A 21890-nucleotide genomic window follows, 5' to 3' on the forward strand; every position below is an offset into this window, starting at 1 on the left:
AGAATGTTTGTTTTATATATTTTGCCACAATTAAAAAATAATTACACTAATAACACTGAGTATGAGGAAGAAGAAAATGCGCTAAAACTTATTTTTGTGATGATTGTACAATTATTCGCGATATGAATGAACTATAGATTTATATGATATGTGAAGAAAGTGTCAATAAAACTTTAAAATAAAATAAAATGTTTACTGAAAAACAAACTCCTAACCAAAAAGTCCGAGACTAGATAGCTTCAATGGTGACTTCTCCCAAGCATTCAGAGAAGAGCTGACATCAAGTCTACTGCAATTATTCCAGAGTATAGAAAATGATGGGAAACTGAATTCATTTTATGAAGTGAGTTAAACTCTGATAGCAAAACCAGGCTGAGACATCACTAAACCATATTATACAACAATATCCTTCATGAATGTAGATGCCCAAATTCTCAACAACATCATAACCCATATTATCTATCTTTCTATCTATAAAATGCATCATAACCTAGTGAAATTCATGTAAGGTATTCAAGGATGCTTCAACATAAGAAAAACAATAAACACAATCCATCATCTAAAGAAAGTAAAGAAAAGAAGCACAAAGTCACATTGATCAATGAAAAAAAATCCAATGTCCATTGCTGATAAAAACACTCATCAAAGTAGGAATTGAAGGAATTGAAGCGAAATTCTTCATATAATTAAGGACATGTATTCATAACCAATGGCCAATATAACGTTGAAGAAGCCATGTAAGGAGGGCCGTGTCTTATGTCATGTATCTGTCTAGGACAGTGCGCAAACGTCTGTCCTAGCTGGTTCTCACAAACTGCTTCCTTACTGCAAACGGTAAGGAATTTGGGGAACAGCTGCAAGCAGTGTTCCCTGGTAGCAGTAAACAAGAGCAATATGGGCTGAGATAGGGAACTCTGTCAACGCTATGAGAAATTCGAGCTTAGGAATAGCGAGCTTTTCTGGGAACACTGCCAGTATTTAGTAGATAAGAATAAAGCGCTGTGGTCCGTCAGGGCTGCAGTTTTGTACCGTCTCTGTCTGTGTCTATTTTGTGTTGCAGTCCTGTCTTGTCTCTGTGTGTGTGTGTCTGTGCGTCTGTTTGGTTCTTTGTTCATTCTCCCTATTCGGAAACCGCGGTAACTGTCAATGGAGAGAAGCTGAGAATGTCCCTTGAGAATGCGAACCTTACCTTTATCACCACTCCAATTCAATATTTTATTGGAAGACTTTTCCAGTCATATAAGTAAAGGGAACTAAAGGCATCCAAATTGGCAAAGAAGAAGAAAATCTCCAAGATTCAATAAGAAATAACTGGAACTAATTGAAAAATTCAGCAAAGTGGCACCTACAAAAACCAGTGGGATTCCTGAACACTAACAACAAGAGGCTCTGGAAAGGAAATCAAGGAACAGTAGCATTTACAATAACCATCCAAAAGATGAAATATTTGAGGGCATGAGTCGATGTGCCTGAGGGCTGAGTACTGTAGTCTCAGGGTACACCTAGATCAATGGGAATATAATTTACAAAAACAATGTTCTGCACCCTACCCGATGAGTAGTGATTGGGCTCTTCAAAGCTCATGCATTAATTATCTAAGGTGCAATTATTCATCTCTCCTTGTCCAGAGAAAAAAAGAGTGAATACACATGACAACAATCAATCCAATGGACTAAAGGACCACTCAAACATCAATCTCCACAAGAGACCAGAAAAACTAGAGGTGCCTGATTAATCTGAAAGGGATCACATGAGAAAGAACAAATCAACATCATTAAAGAGATCAGGCTTGTTGGTCAGACAGAGCCTGGTGGAACCCTAGAGGCAATGGCTTTCAGTCACCATTCAGATTTGGAAATTAACCCATTCCCATGGCTCAGTTTTCATCAATAGGACAAGTCTATAATGGGAACAATAATATTTGTGAGGTACGCATATTCTACAATAATCAACCATCGGATATCAAAAGGGCAACATTTACCAGAGGACAAGATTCAGAAAAGTTAAGAAAGAAGGAGGAATGTAAACAGGAAACACAAGCAGGAAGTGGGATAAGTGACATTACATTGAGGGACTGCAATGAATGAGAAGAAATAAAATGTGTATGATTGTTGAATGTAATCCTGATGATCTGCTCTGTAAACCATCACCCAGGTTACATAAAATGTTATACAGAAAAGAAAAAGTGAGCTGGTAAGTTTTAAAATCATCTATAAATACACCCATTTTCATCCTTTTCCTGCTCATTTTTAGAGATGTTCACTTAATCTAATGTGAATTTCCCAATTTATGTTCTAATATACATGTCAAAATTTAATTTACCATGTGCCCTACCTTCCAAACGCTTCTCTTGAATTTTCCATCACAGTGAATGCTACCCTTGTTGATCAAGTTACCTAAGTGGTAATGGTCATCACACACTCGTTCCCCCACCATTGCTACTTCCCAGATATGCCCCATCCATCAGTGTCTTGTCAATTTTACCAATTCTATGTTTTCTTGTTCATTTTCCTCTACCTCCTTTTCTACTACTACATCACCCAGGTCCTCCCCACCTTCCACACACCTTCCAAAAGGTCTCCCTGCTACTCTATTTGATATCTCTCAATCTATTCTCTACATTACTAGCAAGGTTATTTTACTGAATGCAAATCTACTTAGAACTTTTTGATGGTGCTTAAACATGTCCAGGGAAAAATCCAAGATCCTTAGCATGGAACCGATCCCTCTTCTGTGTAGTCCTAAGAACCTTTTCAGCATTCTTTGCACCCCTTCCCATAGATGCCTTATGTTCAAATCACAGGCAATGATATTCTGTTTTGCAAACAGACCATGTTTTCTCTCCCTCCTTTGTTTTTGTCATGTGATTTTCTCTGCTACTCATTCGCTTCTTGTCTGCCCATGATTCCTAGTAGTTGTTTACGACCTGCTCCTTCTGTAACACTGCTGGGAAACAGGGAGTGGGCCTGCGCTGAGCCTTAAGGCACAATGCTGCCTTCTCCTGTGTTTCACAGCACCCTGTGCATAGCTCCATCAAGGTGCTTGTCAAACAGAGTCTTAATTTTTCTTTTTCATGTCTGTCTGCCCCACACCATTTCATCTTTCTGAGAAGAGGAACTGGGTCTTTTCAGTTTTATTCTCAGGCCAAGCATGTCCCCTGTTACTTAGAAGTTGCTCACCTGCCAGTGTGTTGTAAGGCAGTCCCTGGGTTATGAATGAGATCCATTTCTAAAGTGTTTTTAAATTGAATATGGAGATGAGCTGGAACCAGTGCATATGGTTCTTATTTAGCCTTGCTGTAGCGCAAGACAAGACTTGAAGCCTTTTCAATGAGTTAAAAACTGTATGTGTACCCTGCGAAGAATTTGTTGGGAGCAGAGGGCAAATTTATATATAAACAAGTTGTCCATAATCTGGGCATGGTCTGTGCTGTGGGGGTCTGTGTATTGCTTTGATGCTGCAAGTTTTGTCAGCAGTATTTGAAATACCAGTGGGGTCAGGTTCCCATCGAGTTTTTATGATGAAGATTAGGAAAACATTACTTGATGACCTACTTTCAAAAACCAGCCTGTAAAAATCCCTAGGGATCACAATAGAATATTGTCCAATATAGTGCTGGGAGATGAGCCTGCTAGAAGACGAGGTTGGAAGGCACTATTGACTGAAACAGCATGTCCAAGGTCATGAAGACGGCGGAGACTGAGTGATATTGGTGTACATGGCATCATCAAAAACTGGAGCTGACTTGCCAGCAATGAACAACAGTAGCAATTCTTTTCATCACCTCTGGATGTTTTGCTCAGGCAAAGTAACTCTCCCTGTCTTTGTGAATTTTAAAATTCATTTTCATTTCCCTTGAATTTAATTCATCTGAAAATACACGCAAACCCTGCCTCCATGTTAGTTGATCCAACTGTTGCTTGAAATGCCTAGCCTCCTGTTGATTCTTCAACTAATTAAGTTTTGACTTTTATCCCACCAATTATATAACATTGTTATTCTCAATGACGCCCATTGCTTCCTAATTGCAAACCTCTGACGTGGTTACAGTTCCGGATTTCCCGGTGGACCTCTCTCAGCATTTGTCTTCTGTGATATCGTTTACCCTGGCCCACATCTTCTTGAAAACTCTCCTGCTCTTCTCGTCTGCCTTCGCTGAAACACTGGCGCCCCAAGGAAACCCTTCTATTTATTTTGTCTTCTCACTCTCCCTGTGTCACTCACCCTAACCCCACATCTCCGGTGATTACTTACACTCCCAATACAACCAAACTTTTACATTTAGAACTCTATTTGTAGCTTGTAATAACTTGTCTGATTCACAGGACTACACATTTTTACATGATAAAATTGAATCGAATTTCCTTCAAATTGTACTTCTCTTTTATATCTCCTATTTTAGTGAGTTAGTGGTATATTCAGGAATAAAATGAAGAGTACTGAAAAATTTATGACCTAATTTTTCCTCCAGGTTTCTATATTAGACTATACAGTGAACAAATTTCAAGGAAAAATGCATCCTCTCTATGTATCCCAAGTTTTTTAAAAATTAGTTTTCTATTGTGATACAAACTTAACAGCTCAAAGCATTTATTATCTCACAGTTTCCATATGTTAGGAGTTGAATCTCAGTTTAGCTGAGCTGCTCAGTCTCACAGGCTAAAATCAAGGTGTTGACTGAGGCTACGAATCCTCTTCCCAGGGCTTCACCTGAGGATCCTCTTCAAATCTCACACAGTTGTGAGAATTCATGTCCCTGACAGTTTGTTCATTAAAGTCAAGAGAGAAGATACCTGGCTTCTCTATGAGCTCAAAGTCAACTGATGAGGGGCCTTAGTGTGCAAAAAATCTTTTCCTTTCCTATAGACAGTAACATCTTTATGGGGGAGGCTTTTCATCACCGTTGCCATAGCCTGTTGCTTAGAAGTAGGTTAGGCTCTTCCCACACTCCAGGAGGGGGGAATGTAGAAGGGCAGGTGCCATTGGAGCTCAGAATTCGGCTGACCACATCTTCTAAAACATAAAAACGTCATGACACACACCAATAAGTTTATAGTTTGGGCCTTTAAAAGGTTGACTACAAAGGAAGAAAGTTTAAAATCTTAAAGTTTAATTCAAATGGCACAAATTTTGAAGGTGGACAGTGTTATTTTATGCTTGTGCTATCTCACACCTACTGCCCTGAGCAGGAGCTATACCCAAGTCTGTAAGCATTGGATCACATTATATAACTCTAAAAAGAATCATCACAGAAACTGTTCTGAATCACAAACTGGCTTAACTACTTTGCCATGTGTTAACTTGATTTATATTAGGAGAGTATACGTATATATTTACAGGTAAGGTACTTAGTTTTTTCCAAGGATCGTTATTTAAAAATAAAATAGAAAATACTTTCAAGATTTAGACTGTTGTATTAAAATTAGCCAAAATTAGTCACCACCCCCCCCAGCCAGTCAATTCTCTCTCCTAGGGCCCCTAGATAATATTCTGAGTATATAAGTATTTATCAGCATGGATGGCCTCATCTTCCTACCTCAGAACTGCTAGTGAGTTTGAATCACTGACCTTGCAGCCAGCAGACCAATGTTTACCTAACAGTGACACCACATTGTAATCAAGGTGCCTGGTACTTCCTCAGGGAGGTGGTCTAGCTATCATTTAAAATTGTCTTCTTATTCTTATATTTTTACAATGATATATACACAGATGTTCTCCTATCAATAACAGTCCCTTTCTGGTCCCACACGGGAACAGGGTGGGTTCTGGAAAGCCCTTATATTTTTCACAATGAATGCAAAAGCTGTTAAGTTCTTCAATTTGCTTCTCACGGACACTGCTTCTCAGCTATTTAGAGGTGGAGGCTGCTTTAGTGCGTATACTGGCATTTGCCATGAAAACGTAGTGCGTGTTGTACACAATCAGTGCTCATACGACTGAGGAGTGCTACAGATAGGTGGTCACCTCGCTGTTTTCCCTCTCTTTTGCTTGTGCAACTGCCACGTTGATGCACTGCAGCCATTCTTCTGCGTTCTTCTCATCCTTGGCCTTGAAAACATAGGTTTTATTGTCCGTGAAGATCTCGAAGGCCCGAGGGAGAGAGCGGTCCCTGCGCTTCTTGGTCACAACTTTCACACTCTGTACTTTGCTGAGTTCTATTGGCCAGTCATCAGGGTCATCTTTCTGAAATGCACAGGGGGAGAGAGCATGAGTGTAGCCAAGATCTCTGGCCACTAAGCATTTTATAAGCCAACCACAATTCTTTGGCTTTGCAAAAAGTCATTAGAACCGAAGGGGTGACCAACTGGCACACTATAAGTGAGCACCATAAATTCAATTTATAAATAAACATTACACTGTGGGATTGGGGGGAAATGCATAATCCAATTTTCTTTGGTTTTATGTCAGCCTCTATTGATAGCAATCCTAAATCAATAGAGCAAAGTCCAGCAGCACAGTTCGGAGCACAACTTGTTCCGGCGTTGAGAGAACTTGGGAGTCTGAGATTGCTCTTCTTTAGGTAACCTCTGCAAAGGGTTCGCTCCACCCTTAATCGACTGAACAGGTTCCATCGTTCCAGTGGATCAAATGGATTCTGAAACTTTCTGGCGCTTCAGAGTGTGATCTGCCTACAAACATGGACCTAAAGGACTTTGCAATTATCCTACCTTCTCTCTTCATTAAAGCAGAGATTTAAAAAAAATTGATCTGGGGTGAACACATCATACAATCCAGGGGGCCAAGCCTCTCAAGAAGGACTGTGTAATCGTTGTCACAATCACCATGGTGGCTCTTACCCTGCTTCTTTTACACATGGATGTTGATTGTCTGGTTCACCCTCCCTCTCCCTCTATGTCCCCAAGTCATCAGTAAGCCCATTACTATCTTTCTGCTTCCATCACCCCTGTTTAAGAGCTCAGAAAAGGCAATTCTAGGTCTGTAACTTTCATAAGGATGTTTGATCCACTGGAGAATGTCCACATGGTCGAGCAACTTGCCACTTCTTTTCCATCTCATCCCCATTTTAGAATCACCCCTGTATCACAATAGAGAAGCATTCATCTGACCCATTCCAAATTTCCTACGGCACATTGTTCAACTTGCCAAAAATCTCAGGAGCCCACAACCAACGAGGAAAGTTTAGGAAGTGGTGTCCTTCAACCAAGGAGCATCCTTGCACCAGGTATGGGACATCCACGAAAGCACACCCGTCACTCCCAGTTCATGTCATTAAGAGATGCATCTCCACTAAAAGTTCACCTTTTACTATGTATTATTCATTATACTTTACATTATGGATTTTCACAAATGACACCTGAATATTTAAAAAGTAAGTTGAGAAAAACTTATGTATTACACAGATTCATTTTAGAGACTTAGGGTCATAAGAAATTAAAATAATTAAATGTTTCTTGCAGTGAAAAATGGTAACACGATCAAGATAAAATGTAGCAGAAGAAATGGAATGAAAATAGAACTTTAAGGGAAAAAAGAAGCAATCGAACAATTTTGATTAGATAGGAGTTATTTTGTGTATTTTTTAAAAAATGGATGTGCTTTGATATCAAATTCCTATTAAGTATTTTATTTCAATGATTATTTAAAGGAGACAAATGATCTTTTCATTTCAAAATGTCAGTACTTACAATTTAAGAGAAATGATAATCTGTTTAATTATTTAAATTTGTATTACAAATGTATTACACAGATAAATGTATTACACAGATAACCTTTTCAAAATTCTTCTAGGGGGACACCTGTGATAAAATATCAGGACATCTGGACTGAACAATGTTTTGTTAGTCTAATGTGGGTTATGGTAAGTTACTAATGGTAATAAAAATGCAATTTTTGACTTAGCTTATAATATAGAAATTGATATTTGGGGAAATTCTTTTTTAAATTACCAACTGCATCTCACGAGGGACAACGAAAGCGGGTGAGACCGGAATGGCAGGACAGTCAAAGGGCATCCCTGCCTAGTGGGCCGGGGAGATGAAGATCAGAAGGGCAAGCCAAACCACAAGGACAACCACTGCTGGGGTCAGTGGCAAACCCACACAACACTAAACGACCCCCCTTCAGGTATCGTTGGGGCATGTCTGGGGGTGCAGCTGCCTGTCAGGGGAGAGGACACCGGGATCTAAGATCGCCAGCCCCTCACCTTGAGGGCAGAGTCTCATTTCTGCTTGGCTGTTGGGAACACTGGTGCTTCTTGGTCCTGAAACTTGGTAGATCTAGGCCCCACATTTCACTTGCAGGACACTGATGGAAAGGTATGGGTACTGGGTCCCCACCCCCCCACGCCTTCAGCTCAGGAACCCTTGGCATCCTTGACTGCACTGATCTTCACTGAACAAGTTCCCATGGGTGAGTTGGCTTTCTTTGTTTGACAGAGAAGGCAGTGACAGCTTGGTGACACCTGGCCCAGCACACAATTAAGTGGGAGCTTCCTTGCCGCTTGCTGCACAGCAGCCCCTGGGGGGCTGTGCCCAGCAACCCTCTACCCAGCCGACACGGGTGCCCATAACATCCAAGTCACATAATGTCCAATTTCGCAGAATGAATTGTGGGCATTACGCGACACATACGCGTATGGTTTTCAGCCTCAGGTCTCATAAAAGGAGTCCTTGGTGGTGAAATGGTTAACGTACTTGTACCCTGACTGAAAGGTTGGTGATTTGAGTCCACACGGACATACCCGGAAGACAGACTTGGCTGTAACTTCTGTAAAGTCTGCCAGGGAAAGCCCTGCGGAGCCCAGGACACCCTCTGACACGCACGGTCATTTTGAGCCAGAATTGTCTCCACATCCATGGTGTATTTTTGTTTCATGTAAAAAATGTCCATTGTGCTCATTTACAAGAATGGCCCTTTTATGAGGTGGCTAATGCGTCAGCAGAACTGCTGACCACAGCCTGGTTACTGCACCCCGGGGTGTAGAGGCATTTTGCTGGGGCCCTCATGTTATATTTTACTGTTTGTCAGTAGTTGAGCCACATGCTCTGTCAGATTTCTGACATTTCAAACCATAATTTTATGATAAAAATGTCAACCAAGTTCATCAATTAAAAAATAGCTTACACTTCATACTTTAAAAAAAATCAAGATTTGAGTCAAGAAGCATAAAGGTCATTACTTGACTTTAGGAAATAAGTTTGTATAAAATAACTTTGCTTTGGCCCAAGAGCTCTGAGAAATCTTCCATCTTTACATCTATTTCTGATGTCTTTAATACAAACAGGAAAATTGATAGGTCAGTGAGAACACTTAAAAATGCTTCAGTGTGAGCTGCGGAGAGGACAAGCGTGGAGAGGGACCCGAGCATCTCTGGAAACGGAGGGGTTGCGCTTCTTGCATGTCACAGTGGGTTCCCTGCTGGTCGCCTATGGCTGGTACATCATCTTCAGCTGTGTCCTTTTCCTGTGGTCACTCAGAAGCTCTCTGCCCGACTTAGGGCTTTGAGGCAGAGGCAGCTGGACCAAGAAACAACTGCTGTGGAACCTGCTGTGATTGTTAAATGACAAGAAGCTTTAGCAGCTGCTCGTTGAAAAATGCAAGAAGAATTAAATGCTCAAGCTGAAAAGCATAAAGAAGAACTGAGAGAGCTGGAAGAAGAGAAAAGGAGACTGAAGACTGTCAAGGGGGACAGCATGCCAGAAGGAAAAAGCTACAAAGGAAATGTCAAAAGGCCTCAGGAAGAAGACAGCTCTGCGCCTTCCACATCATCAGTTCCCCCCAAACGTACGCCTGAGAGAAAGCCATTGCGCCGAGGTGGTTCCAACCCTCTGTCTGGGGAAGGAGGTGGCACATGCTCCTGGACACCTGGGCGAAGAGGTCCATCCTCTGGCGGATGAGGCGAAGCATCTTACTAGTGTCATCTGACAATAGTATTGAGCCTTCAAGTCAATTGCCTTACGCAGACTTTTCACAGCGACTAGTCACAGAGGGGTGGGGGTTCTTTCTGTTCTAACCTGTATTGGCATATTTAAGGGTAAAATCAGCAAAAGAAATAAACAATGCCACTAGGCATTAGGTCAGTGGTCAGTCTTCTTAATGAGGACTACCTTCATTGAGTTCCAGGTGATTTGCTAGCTGGGATATAAAGTTTTCCAGATGATTAACAATTTTGAGAGAGAGAGTGATGATCTTTGAAATAGAAATCCTTTCTTGGTAGAACAGTCTCTGTGACAGGTTGTGTGAAGTCTTCCTTTTAAATGGTGAACTCACCTGTGAGGATTACTGATAATAGACAATTGAAGAGGCTTGTGTCTGTATTTTTATTTTTACATAGAGAATTTTGTATAAAGGACACTGTAAATATTAAAAATTCACAAATAACATTTTTAGCACTTTTTTGAAATTTAATTATGAATTTGAATTTTTCTTTCAAATATTAAACAGCTTTTATCATTAAGAAAATGCTTCAATGCAAACTTACGCTATAGAAAAGTTCTTCTTTTTTTAAAGCCTCCAATAACTGGCTAAATTAAATATGCCCTTATACTTCCCTTTCAAAAACTTCTTTGTCTACAAAAAAAAAAAATCCATCTCTGTGTCATTTGACACACAGATGAAGAAAGTTGCATGAGTTCAGAGCAAATGTCATCAAAATGTTCTTTTTTTAAAATTCAGTTTTATTAATTAAAAGAGAACTGGTTGACATTTGTCAAAATACAGATACATTAAACTTGAGTAAAAAACTCAAATAAGTGTTATAATGAAGACACCAAGGATATAGTGTAAATGCTCATAGGAACTTGTACACTTTAAGCATCTAACACTTTCATTCCTTTGCTAATTAATTCAGACAAGGTCTAGTTTGCCACCAGCCGAGTGTGTTAAGGGAGCGTGGGAAGTAGCACAGGGTATGATTTATAAGCTTATCTTTGCTGACAGCCTGTCCGAGCCTAACTGTAATCCCACCCTTCCTTTCCTTGTGGGCTCACACCTCGGACCAGTCAGTTAACATTTTTGAACTTCACTTTCCTGGTCTATGATATGTAAATTATGTGCCAATAAAACCGTTGAGAAAAAATCACAAAAACATATAGCTCAACATAAGAGGGCCCCTTCTATTGGGTAAGAAATCATCTTCTTCTCACCACCACCAAAAAAAGGAAAGAAACAATGGCAGAATGAACACCGTAGGATTATTCTGAGGATTGTTTTAGGCAAGCTGCTATGGCATGTGATTAGCACTAAATAAGTCTTCATTTTTCAATCTTACAGTGTCATTTGATTTCTCATAGTAACCTTATAGAGGGCTTCTGAGACTATAAACCTGTATTGGAATAGGCAGCCTCAGCTTTCTCCCTGAGAGTGGCTAGTGGATTTGAACCACCAGCTTTTCTGTTAGCAGCCTGCTGCCTAACCCACACCACCACCAGGAAGCGGTGTATGTGTCAGAATCTGGAACATGATAAGTCTCTAGACTTCAGATCCTAAGAACTTGACTTAGGAAACTTAAAGTCAAGGAGGAACTTACAGACTTTCCTTTTTGAAACTGGAGCTGATTTCCAGCCAGGGTGAAGTAGCGGGTTTTCCATCTTTTGATGAACTTCCACTTGACTTGCTTCTCTTTCAGTTTTCCTTCTATGAGAGGCTGGCCGTCTTGGTTTACAACTGTTGAAGGTAACCCAGAATTATCATGTCATTTATTTTCCACTATGTATTTGGTAAATGATCAAAAGTCAGAATTATAAAGTGAACAAGAATTGAGTGAGTATAGAAGGAGGCCGATAAATTATAAATTTGTCTAATCCTTTTTCTTTGGTCCCTAAAAGAATGCACAATTCAGATATCACAAGGCAAAAGTGTGGGAAACTTTCCTCAAGATTTTCAAAAGGAATATCGTTCACAGAATGAGCATCTGGTTAGCAGTTATTAAAGGACATTTAATACCCAGCTTTCTGTGGGTTTTAACACCTTTGTTTTTATGACATTATATTCATTTGATTGAAATGCCCAAATTGAGTAAGAGCTATTTTGGCACAAAATATCTAATGTGCCATAGATATCATCTCCTCATATTGATGTTGCCAGAAACTAGGCAAATCAAAATTGAATTTCCTTGCTTTATGACACATGAAACACTTAGACATGTAGGTTTAACAATTATTATAGACCACAGGAGGGGTAGAAGAGAAATCAAGGAAATGGGAGGGGGAGGGTATTGGGGGAGTTGACTGGTGGTTTAAACTGTTGAATCCCAACTATGTGATCTGAAATGTAAACTCGCACCTAAGTAAAACTTAAGTCAACTCCCACCTAAGTATATACCACAGACCAAATACATTGAGCTATTTGCGAGCAAAATCCATGGTAGTACACGACATAGCTCACTTCTGTCAAGTCATAACACTAAGGTGCCAGGGTCAGCTTACTTTCCCTCTCTGTGACGCTCTATAGTCCCATGCTCGCTCTGTCAACAACTAATCCTCTTCATGTCTCAGCTCAAATTTTGCTCCTTTCACCACACTTTCTCCCAGCTCCAGACCGGAGTGGCACCCACTTTTATATGCTGCCATCCTACATCACCCTTTTAGACAGTGATTGATACTTACCTGATTAATGTCTTTCCCATTGTATTGGGGGCTCCTTGAGTGTCAGGTCTTCGGACATCAAAACCCCAAACCATACCACTAACATTGAGTAAACGCTGACTCTATGGAATCAAGTAGAACTGCTTCTTAGGGGTTTCAAGACTAAACCTTTATGGAATAGACAGCCTCAACATTCTTCCATGGAGCGACTGCTGTGTGTTGGACCAGCTACCTTGGACCGTAGCTTGTCTATCAGTTTGTCATACTGTAGTGGCTACGTATAAAATCATATCATCAGCATATCGTGACAGTTTCAGTTCTTCTTTGCTGATTTGGATTCCTTTGATTTTTCTTTGTGGTTGTTGTTGTCTAATAGTTCTGCTAAGGCATCGAGCCCATTGTTGAGGAAGAATGGCGATAGGGACATCCTGGTCTGGTTCCCGTTCACAGGGGGATGCTTTCATTTGCCCGATGAGCAAGATGTCGGCTATTCGTTTCCATAGGTGACTTTTGTGTTGGGAAATATCCCTCCTATTCATATTTTGTTGAGTGTTTTTTTTTTAGCAGGAATGGCTGTTGGAGATTATCAAATGCCTTTTCTGCATCTATTGATAGGATCGTGTGGTTCTTATTTTTTGTTTTGTTAATGTGGCGGATTACATTGATTATTTTTCTAATGTTGAACCATCCTTATGCATGAATCCCACTTGATCATGGTCTGTATTTTAAAATATATATATTGCTGGATTCGCTTGGTCATGATTTGTGAGAATTTTTTGTCTGTGTTCACAAGGGATATCGGTCTGTAGTTTTCTCTCTTTGCCTGGTTTTGGCAGCAGGGTTGTGCTCACTTCATAAAATAAGTCTATGAATTCTCGGTCCTTTTCTATATTCTGGAATAGTCTGTGTACAATTGGACAGCTCTCCTCTGAAGACTTGGTCGAATCCCCTGGTGAAGCCAACGGTATGTGAACTTTTTTTTGGTTGGCTGTTTCTAGAAAACCTAATCTATTTCCTCTTTTGTTATGAGTCTGTCGAGGTTTTCTCAGTCAGTCTGCAGAAGGTCTCTTTAGAGTGAGTGCTAAAGAGCAAGATGTTCCTTTGAGGACTAAGGTATGCCTGACCCAGGTCATCCTATTTTCAATTGCCTCATAAGCCCAGGAAAACTAGACGATGAACAAGGAGGAACAGCAGTGAGTGGACTACTCGAATTATAGGGATGGCAAAGAATAGGGAAAGTATCAAAAACTGCCAGAAGAACAACAACCAAACAATCTGTCTTGGAGGAAGTACATCCAGAAGGCTCCTTAGAATGGAGACTCAATGTCACAGGCTTTGGACATGTTGTCGGAGGGATCGGTCCCTAGAAAAGGGCATTGTGCTTAGTAAAGCAGCGGGCCATTGACAAGAAGAAGGCTCTTTGAAAAGAGGATGGTTTCAACGACGGCTTCAAACATCACAGTTGTGAGGGTGGTGCAGCACCAGGCAGTGTTTTGCTCTGTGGTACGTGGGGCTGGAAGAGTCAGCAGTGACTCAATGATGTTCAACCACGTTTAACTGAATCTTCTCTGTGGTCAAGGGACATCTATGTGGGGTGAACGTGAATGTTGATGGGAGCCATACAATAAAAAGGTAAAGCAAACCATGACTAAAAATAGGTAAGAATATACTTTAACTATTAAGTTTCTAGAAATAGCCTCTTCAACAAAGAGATTAACTTTTTCCAGTTAGTTTAAGGCACATGCCTCCTTTATCTTAAAAAAAAACACACCCAACAGTCTATTTTATTTAAATTTCTTTAATTTTAAGTAATAATCAGTAATAATTTTTATAATTTATCACTGTACCTTATTTCTTCATTCTTTTTTTAAAAAGTCATTTTATTGGGGGCTCTTACTGCTGTGATAACATTCCATACATCAGTTGTATCAAGCATATTTGTACATATATTGCCATCATCATTTCCAAAACATTTTATACTTGAACCCTTGGTTTAAGCTCCTTTATTTTTGCCCTCCCTCCCCACCTTCATACCCTCATGTATCCTTATTAATTATATATTGTTATTTCATATCTTACACTGTCCATTGTCTCTCTTCACCCACATTTCTGTTATTCATCCCCTTCGAGGGGGGGTGGTGGTGAGGGGAGGGCTATTTATCCAATCTTGTGATGGGTTCCCCCTTTCTCACCCTTCCCACTCCCTGACCCTCCCTTTACCCTCATGATATCGATACTCCCATTACTGTTCCCAGGGGTTTATCTTTCCTCAAGTCCACGTGTTAAGAGCTCTTATCTGTACCAATGTGTGTTCTCCGGCCTAGCCAGATTTGTAAGTTAGAATTGGGTCATGGTAGTGTGTGTGTGTGGGGTATTCAGGAACTAGAGGAATGATGTATGATTCGTAGGTGCTATACTACACCTTTGTTGAATCATCCCTTCCTTATACCACTCTTTGGGGGGATATCCAATTATCTACAGATGTGCTTTGGGTCTCCACTCGACCTCCCCAGTTTTGCATCAATATAGTTATTTGTTTTGGATCTTTTGATACCTGGTGCTTGATCCCGTCGACAAGTCATGATCATATAGGCTGGTGTGCTTCTTCCATGTGGGCTTATTTGCTTCCCTGCTGGATGGCCACATGTTTGACTTCAAGCCTTTAAGACTCCAGTTCCTATATCTTTATCAGTCCCTATAGCCGGGCACCATCCTCTCTCTTCACCACATTTGCTCATGCACCCATTTTGTCTTCAGCAATTGTGTCGGGAAGGTGAGTATCAAGGAGTGCCAGATCACCAGATAAAAATGTGTTCTTGTGTTAAGGGAAGTCTTGAGTAGAGGCCCAAAGTCTGTCTGCTACCTTGATACTTATATACATGTATGTACATTGGCCTCTATCCTTTTCATTATAAATTAATATATTTACATATATACATACCTCTGTAAATAGCCTTTGCCTCCTATTTCTTTCCTCTATTTCCTTTCACCTTCCTCCTATGCCTCTAAGTATTTCCTCTCGGATACATTGCTCTTGATCAAGCCCCACCTGGAATTATACACCCTCTTCTCCATCAATTTTAGATTTCTTGTTCCCTTATCTCTGAGGTACAGACTTGCAATTGTCATCTGCCATCAAGCAGGCTTCCACCTCATGGGGATCCCATGCACAGTGGAATGAGACATTCCTTTGTCCTGTGCCTTCCCATAATCTGATCCGAAAAGAACTGTTCAACTCCATGGGATTTTAATGAACTGATTTCTGGAATTAGATCATCAGCCTTTCTTCCAGTAGCAATCCAAGAGGAGAAAAGAGGCAAACAGAGAGTAACAAAAAAAACCCAGGTCAAAAACTAGATTTAAAAATTTTCTAAAACACGAATTTTCCAAGCTTTTGAATTAGGGGCGGGGGGAGGAATGCCATTCTAATTTTAAAGTTTTGAATAAGAATCTAGAAAATTTGGGTTTTAGATTCTTTTCTAGTTGTCGATTCAGTAAAAAAGGAAAGTAATAATAATTACTTCTTGTTTAATAGGAATGTTGAGAGGTAAATCATGAAAATCAAGAATTATACTTGAGCACTTTAGGCACGTAGTAAACCCTACGTTTGTTAGACTTTACTTGGCAGCCTGTCATCATATTGACTGTTGTCGACATGGTTTAAATGGAAGGTGATTTAGTGCAACACCCTTTAGTGATGGCATGTTTTACTGGCCTCGCACTTCCACATCGACCCCCAAAGCATTTGAAAAGAATCAGAATAGCTAAGATCCTTTGCAATCATTCTCAATTTAGGTAATTTTACAGGACATGGATTATTCTGGATTTGATATGGAAATTAGTTGCATAGATTTCTCTTCAAGGCAGACCAAAATGCTTAATTGGAAGGGCATAAGTTGGGAAGTCTGCGAGAAAGACTTGGTAAAATAATTGAAGAAGGGGAAAAAATGAGGAGCTGATACCAAGGGCTCAAGTAGAAAGCAAATGTTTTGCGAATGATGATGGCAACAAATATACAAATGTGCTTGACACAATGGATGGATGTATGGATTATGATAAGAGTTGTACGAGCCCCCAATTAAATTTTTTTTTAAAAGGAAAGAAATATTTCACAATATATAATTAAAAAATAATTGAAGAAAACTTTGGTGACATGCTGTGGATAGGATGGCATACCCACATGCCCAGAATAATCGTGATGAGAGAATGGAGCTAAATTCAAAGACATTTCCCAGAGAACGCAAGGGTGAAGACTTCGGAGAAATGACACTAAGCTAATAAATTTTACTACAGTCCAGTCATAATTAACTCAGAGAGACAAGCCATGAAAATGATTTTGGGAAAGAGGTTTTAGCATGACTTTATAGTCTGTGTTTTAGGCCTCAAAATTAGGCATTAGATTCAGTTTCAGAGGATTCACTAAAAGCCAGACTACTTTAGCTGTAGGATTCATTTAAAAATAGTTTTAAAAGGAAGATATAATTTTACCTCAGCTGTTATGCCCCATTTTCCATAATTATGTCTAGTTCACCAATATGTGTCAGTTTAGTGACTCTATTGCCCTTTGCACATCTTGTGAGCAAGTTGTTCTCATGGAACAACACAGACTCTTCAAGTCCAAAAGAGGAAATTAATTTTTTCCCCTAAGGATCCTTACATTCCATTTGAAAAATAACACATGGAGGGAGCTAGGGGGGCATGACTGTGAATCTAAAAAAATCTAGTCTGCGTGTAACACATACATACTTTCTCTCCTGCCAATTGACACATTATTTCATTCAAAGTCCACAATTAGGCTAAGGCCTTCTTTACCAACTGGGGTCTGCTCCTTTCTTTAAAGATCAAAGCCCTGGCACATGAGCTAAATTTTCTAGTGCAATTGGATCTCAAACTGTCACCATGATTATGCACTCGAAAGTTTTTGAGAATGCTAAAAGGACTATTTATACATTCATTGTATTATTTTTGTGCTCTAAGAATTAAAGTATATTTATGTTAAAAAAATTCTTTTGAAGGTGCTAAGCCCTGGTGATGTAGTGGGTTACATATTGGGCTGCGAACTGCAAAGTCAGCACTTTGAGTCACCAGCTGCTCTGAGTCAGAGAGAGATGAGGCTGCCTACTTCTGTAAAGATGTACAACCTCCAAAACTCCAGGGAGCACTTCTACACTTTGTTAATATCACTATGAACAGGAATCAACTTTATTATTATTATTTGGAATCTAGCTTATGACAGTTGGTTAGTGGGTTAATCATACTTAGCATGAAGCTGAGGAACAGAGTGATGTAATACCAGGAAAGACACTATTCTTTCTGATAGCCAGGCACCCTCTGGGTTCTTCACCTCACTGTGCTATAGCACCCATATCTTCAGTGACCCCTCCATGAGGCTGTTTTTTTTAAATTTAATAAATCATTTTTATTGGGGGCACCTAGAGTTCATAACACTCCACACATCAATTGTATCAAGTACAGTTGTACATATGTTGCCATCATCATTTTCTAAACATTTTCTTTCTACTTGAGCTCTTGGTATCAGCTCTTCTTTTTCCTCCCTTCCCAACCCTCCCATCCTTGTGATCACTTGATTAATTAAAAATTATTAATATTTTCATATCTTATACATCCGCTTTCTTCCTTCACCCATGTTTCTGTTGTTCATCCCCCTATGTATAACGGGGGGGTTATACATGGATCATTGTGATTGATTCCCCCTTTCTACCCCTTCTCCCTCAACTTCCCTGTACCCTCATGGTATCACTACTCCCATTATTGTTCCTGAGGGGTTTATCTGTCCTGGGTTCTGTGTGTTGAGAGCTCTTATAATGTACCAGTACACATGCTCTGGTCTGGCTGGATTTGTAAGGCAGAACTGGGGTCATGTTAGTGGGGCGTGGGGGAGTATTAAAGAACTAGAGGAATGTTGTATGTTTCATGGGTAGTATACTGCACCTTGGGTGTCTCATCCCTTTTGAGGGACCCTTCTGTGAGGGGATGTCCACTTGTCTACAGATGGGCTTTGGGTCTCCACTCTGAACCCCCTCATTCGTATCCATATGATGGTTTGTTTTGGGTCTTCTGATGCCTGATACCCGATCCCTTAGATACCTTATGATCACACAGGCTGGTGTGCTTCTTCCATGTTGGCTTTGTTGCTTCTCTGCTAGATGGCTGCTTGTTTAACTTCAAGCCTTTAAGACCCCAGATGCTATATCTTCTAATACCTGGGCACCATCAGCTTTCTTCACCACATCTGATTATGTACCCATTTTGACTTCAGTGATCGTTGGGAAGGTGAGCATCACCAAAGGCAGGTTATTAGAACAAAGTTTTCTTGCATCTGTTATTCTTAACATATAAATATATGTACATAGACCCATATCCCTATAATTATATATTAATAAATTTGCATATGTATATGCCTATGTTTATACCTCTGTAAATGTTTTGTGGCTCCTAGTTCTTTCATCTATATCCTTTTACTTTCCTCCTGTCTCACTATCATGTTCGACCTTCATTTAGCTCAGTAATTCCTCTTGGCTACTTGATCAAACCCCACCAGGTGTTCTACACCCTCATCGCCATCAATTTTAGTTCGCTTGTTGTTTCCTTCTCCCTGGGTTTGTTGGCTTTCCACTACCTTTCTCCCATCTTCCCCTGTCCCCTTGGAACCATTGGTCCCATTGTTTTTTCCTCAGGATTGTTCATCTTGCCTATCTTATATAGATAGATATGAAAAAAAAGAGGAAGAAGAAAAAAAAGGTCAGGGGGAGGGGGGGCACCTTAGAAATAGTTCCAGGTCTGTTTGGTGACCCTATGAATGTTTTCCAATTGAGTCTGATGAGGCCAAGCCCTGCCCTCCAAGTCTGAAGTCTATTTTCGGGATTCCTTGGGAACTTTGTTGCTTTGCTCCCCTTACTGCTCTGCTGTACTTCCTCCATGTTTCGCTGTGGTGTGGGGGTTCAGACCAGGCACAATTCTCACCATGTGTCTCCAGTGCTGTCCCTTGAGCAGGGTGACATCATATGAACTAATTGTTCTTAGATTAGGTATATGATTGTGTGAGCCCAAGTTTCATTCATATAGCTATGGTTTATATATACATGTTCTTGGTGAATTTTGGAGACATCAATATTATTTTGGAGAACATTATAAATCATCCCCATGGGACAGGACATAATTGTCTTGATAGTATATTAATTTAGCCAATGGTGTAGCTGGAGCCTGGCTATCAGAAAGGATAGCATCTGGGGTCTTAAAAAGCTTATGCTTTTTGAACTTATCTTAAAACAAGCAGCCATTTAAGTGAGGTGCCAAGTACACATGGAGGAAGCACACCAGCTTGTGTGATCCAAGGAATAGAAATAATAAAGTTCAAATCTGGTGGAGGGAGCAGTATTTGAGCTTAAAATCAGAATGTCAAGTTTGCAGAAGGCGATGGATACAGTGGAAGTCCAAAGTCCACTTGTGGAGTCCCCACGTGGATTAAGTTTTTGGTGACTACCCTCTGAACATAGTGTAGTGATGTAAATAGCCTTGCAGTTACATTAAAATGTAACGCCTTACTATTGGCTCTCCTTTTTCATGCATTTATATTTGTGCCAGTTTTTAATACTTTCTGCTTGCTTGATGATTGAGGCTTTTCTGTTTTATTTTGTCATTGGTGTTGGGATTTTTCCCCTCCTTCCATTTATTTTGTATGTTTTTCTGTAAATGAAATCCAGGATAGGTAAAACTATGGAAACAGTAGCTGGATTGATAATTACCTAGGGATGTGGCAGGGGAGATTGGGGTAAATGGAAGCTAACAACAATGGCTACAAGAAAGGAGAAAATGTTTTAAAATTGATGGTGGTGGTGATTGTGCAACTCTTCTTAATATGATTGAATTATTGAAATTTATGTGAATTATATGTCAATTAAAAAATCACAGGGCAGATAACTTAAGGCTGAAAAGCCTCACAACAGCACAAGTAAACTAAGAAAGATTAACCATCTCTTCATCTATCAACCATCCATCCCACACATATATTGGGTAAACTGCGAGGCATTGTGTTTTGCCTGAATCACAGGAACCTTAAATTTATCAGTGTGTAGAGGCTGTACATCTATAGTTCACTTTAGAGATTGTTAAATTCCACTGGAGTCATACAGCCAAGTTTTACAGAGCACAAAAGTGGGGAAACTTGTAGTTTGAGAGAAAGTGATGTGAGAGCTGGGACCGGGGTGCAGAAGGCAGAAGGAAATGCTCAGCAGAGTGAAGAAAAAGACTGAGGTAGCAAGATGGACCCATGTGGAGAAACATACGAAAAGAAAACTCAAAAGCCAATTTACACAGTCAACTCAAAAGCCAATTTACACAGCAGCTGCTTTGGGAGAGAGCTGTAGACTCAGGGCTGAGGAGACGAGCCAACTCAAGATTGTCAAGGTCAGTGGTCCTGAACCTTGCTAGCGCCTCCACCCTTTCATACAGTCCCTCATGTTGTGGTGGAACCCCCCCTCCCCACCACATAAAATTATTTTTGTTGCTACTTCATAACTGTAATTTTGCTACTGTTATGAATTGGGAGACCCCTGCGAAAGGATTGTTCGGCCACCAATGGGGTTGCGACCCACAGGGTGAGAACCACTGGTCTAGGTGCAGGATGCAGGAGAGAGACTCGGTATCAAACAAGTCACAAGGAGATCATATTGGACTTTCTTTGAAGGTGTTTCCTCTAAAGCTCCATTAGAAAGGGCCTTGATTTCCTTAGGTATTGAGCAGGGACCTAGAGCTTGCAAAGAATCAGCCAGCACCAAGTAGAGCTTCATGAACCTTACCTAAGTGGGAACAAGTTTTGTATCTTACACTGTCCCAACACGAAACATATGGTATGCTCAAGCTGGTAATTGAAGGGGTTGACAAAGAGACCATTTACACAGATGCAGGCAGACACCAGGACTTTGGTAGTTCAATGTAGGAGACCTTGTTCAATGCCCAGCCAGTGCACTGCATTCTTAGCTGCCACTTCTGTCAGTAAAGACTTGAGCTGTAATGCTAAATAGGTTTCAGCAGAGCTTCCAGGCCAAGATGGACTAGGAAGAAAGGCCTGGTCACCTACATCTGAAAATCAGTTGAAGAACCTGATGGATCACATTGGCCTGATCCCCAACCATTTGAAGGGATGGTGCAGGACAATGGTGCATGATGGTGCAGCACTTAGTTCTGCAGTGCATGGGGTTGCAGTGAGTGTAGGTTAATAACAACCACAGGACGAGCATCAGTAATGATGGGAAGCCCCAGCACCCCTCTGTCTGAGACCTTCATTTAGCTCTCAGTAATTCCTCTTGGCTACTTGATCAAACC

General features: G+C 40.4%; 1 protein-coding gene and 1 pseudogene across 1 annotated transcript in view; one reads left to right on the top strand and one right to left on the bottom strand.

The window, feature by feature from the left end:
• Window positions 1-4838: 4838 nt before the first annotated feature.
• VEPH1 (ventricular zone expressed PH domain containing 1) overlaps window positions 4839-21890 on the bottom strand; it is a 295014-nt gene continuing 277962 nt past the window's right edge. Inside the window, exons 13-14 of the mRNA XM_004704124.3 lie at window positions 11489-11625; window positions 4839-6183 (exon numbers count right to left, since the gene is read on the bottom strand). Of these exons, the coding sequence (XP_004704181.1) occupies window positions 5947-6183; window positions 11489-11625 (374 nt within the window). The 3' untranslated portion in view covers window positions 4839-5946. The remainder of the gene's footprint in view (window positions 6184-11488; window positions 11626-21890) is intronic.
• LOC123522528 lies at window positions 9277-9868 on the top strand (annotated as a pseudogene).

Source organism: Echinops telfairi, unplaced genomic scaffold (assembly GCF_000313985.2).
Source record: "Echinops telfairi isolate 266 unplaced genomic scaffold, ASM31398v2 ScPeMD7_7420;HRSCAF=8458, whole genome shotgun sequence".
In the NCBI taxonomy this organism is placed as follows: domain Eukaryota; kingdom Metazoa; phylum Chordata; class Mammalia; order Afrosoricida; family Tenrecidae; genus Echinops; species Echinops telfairi.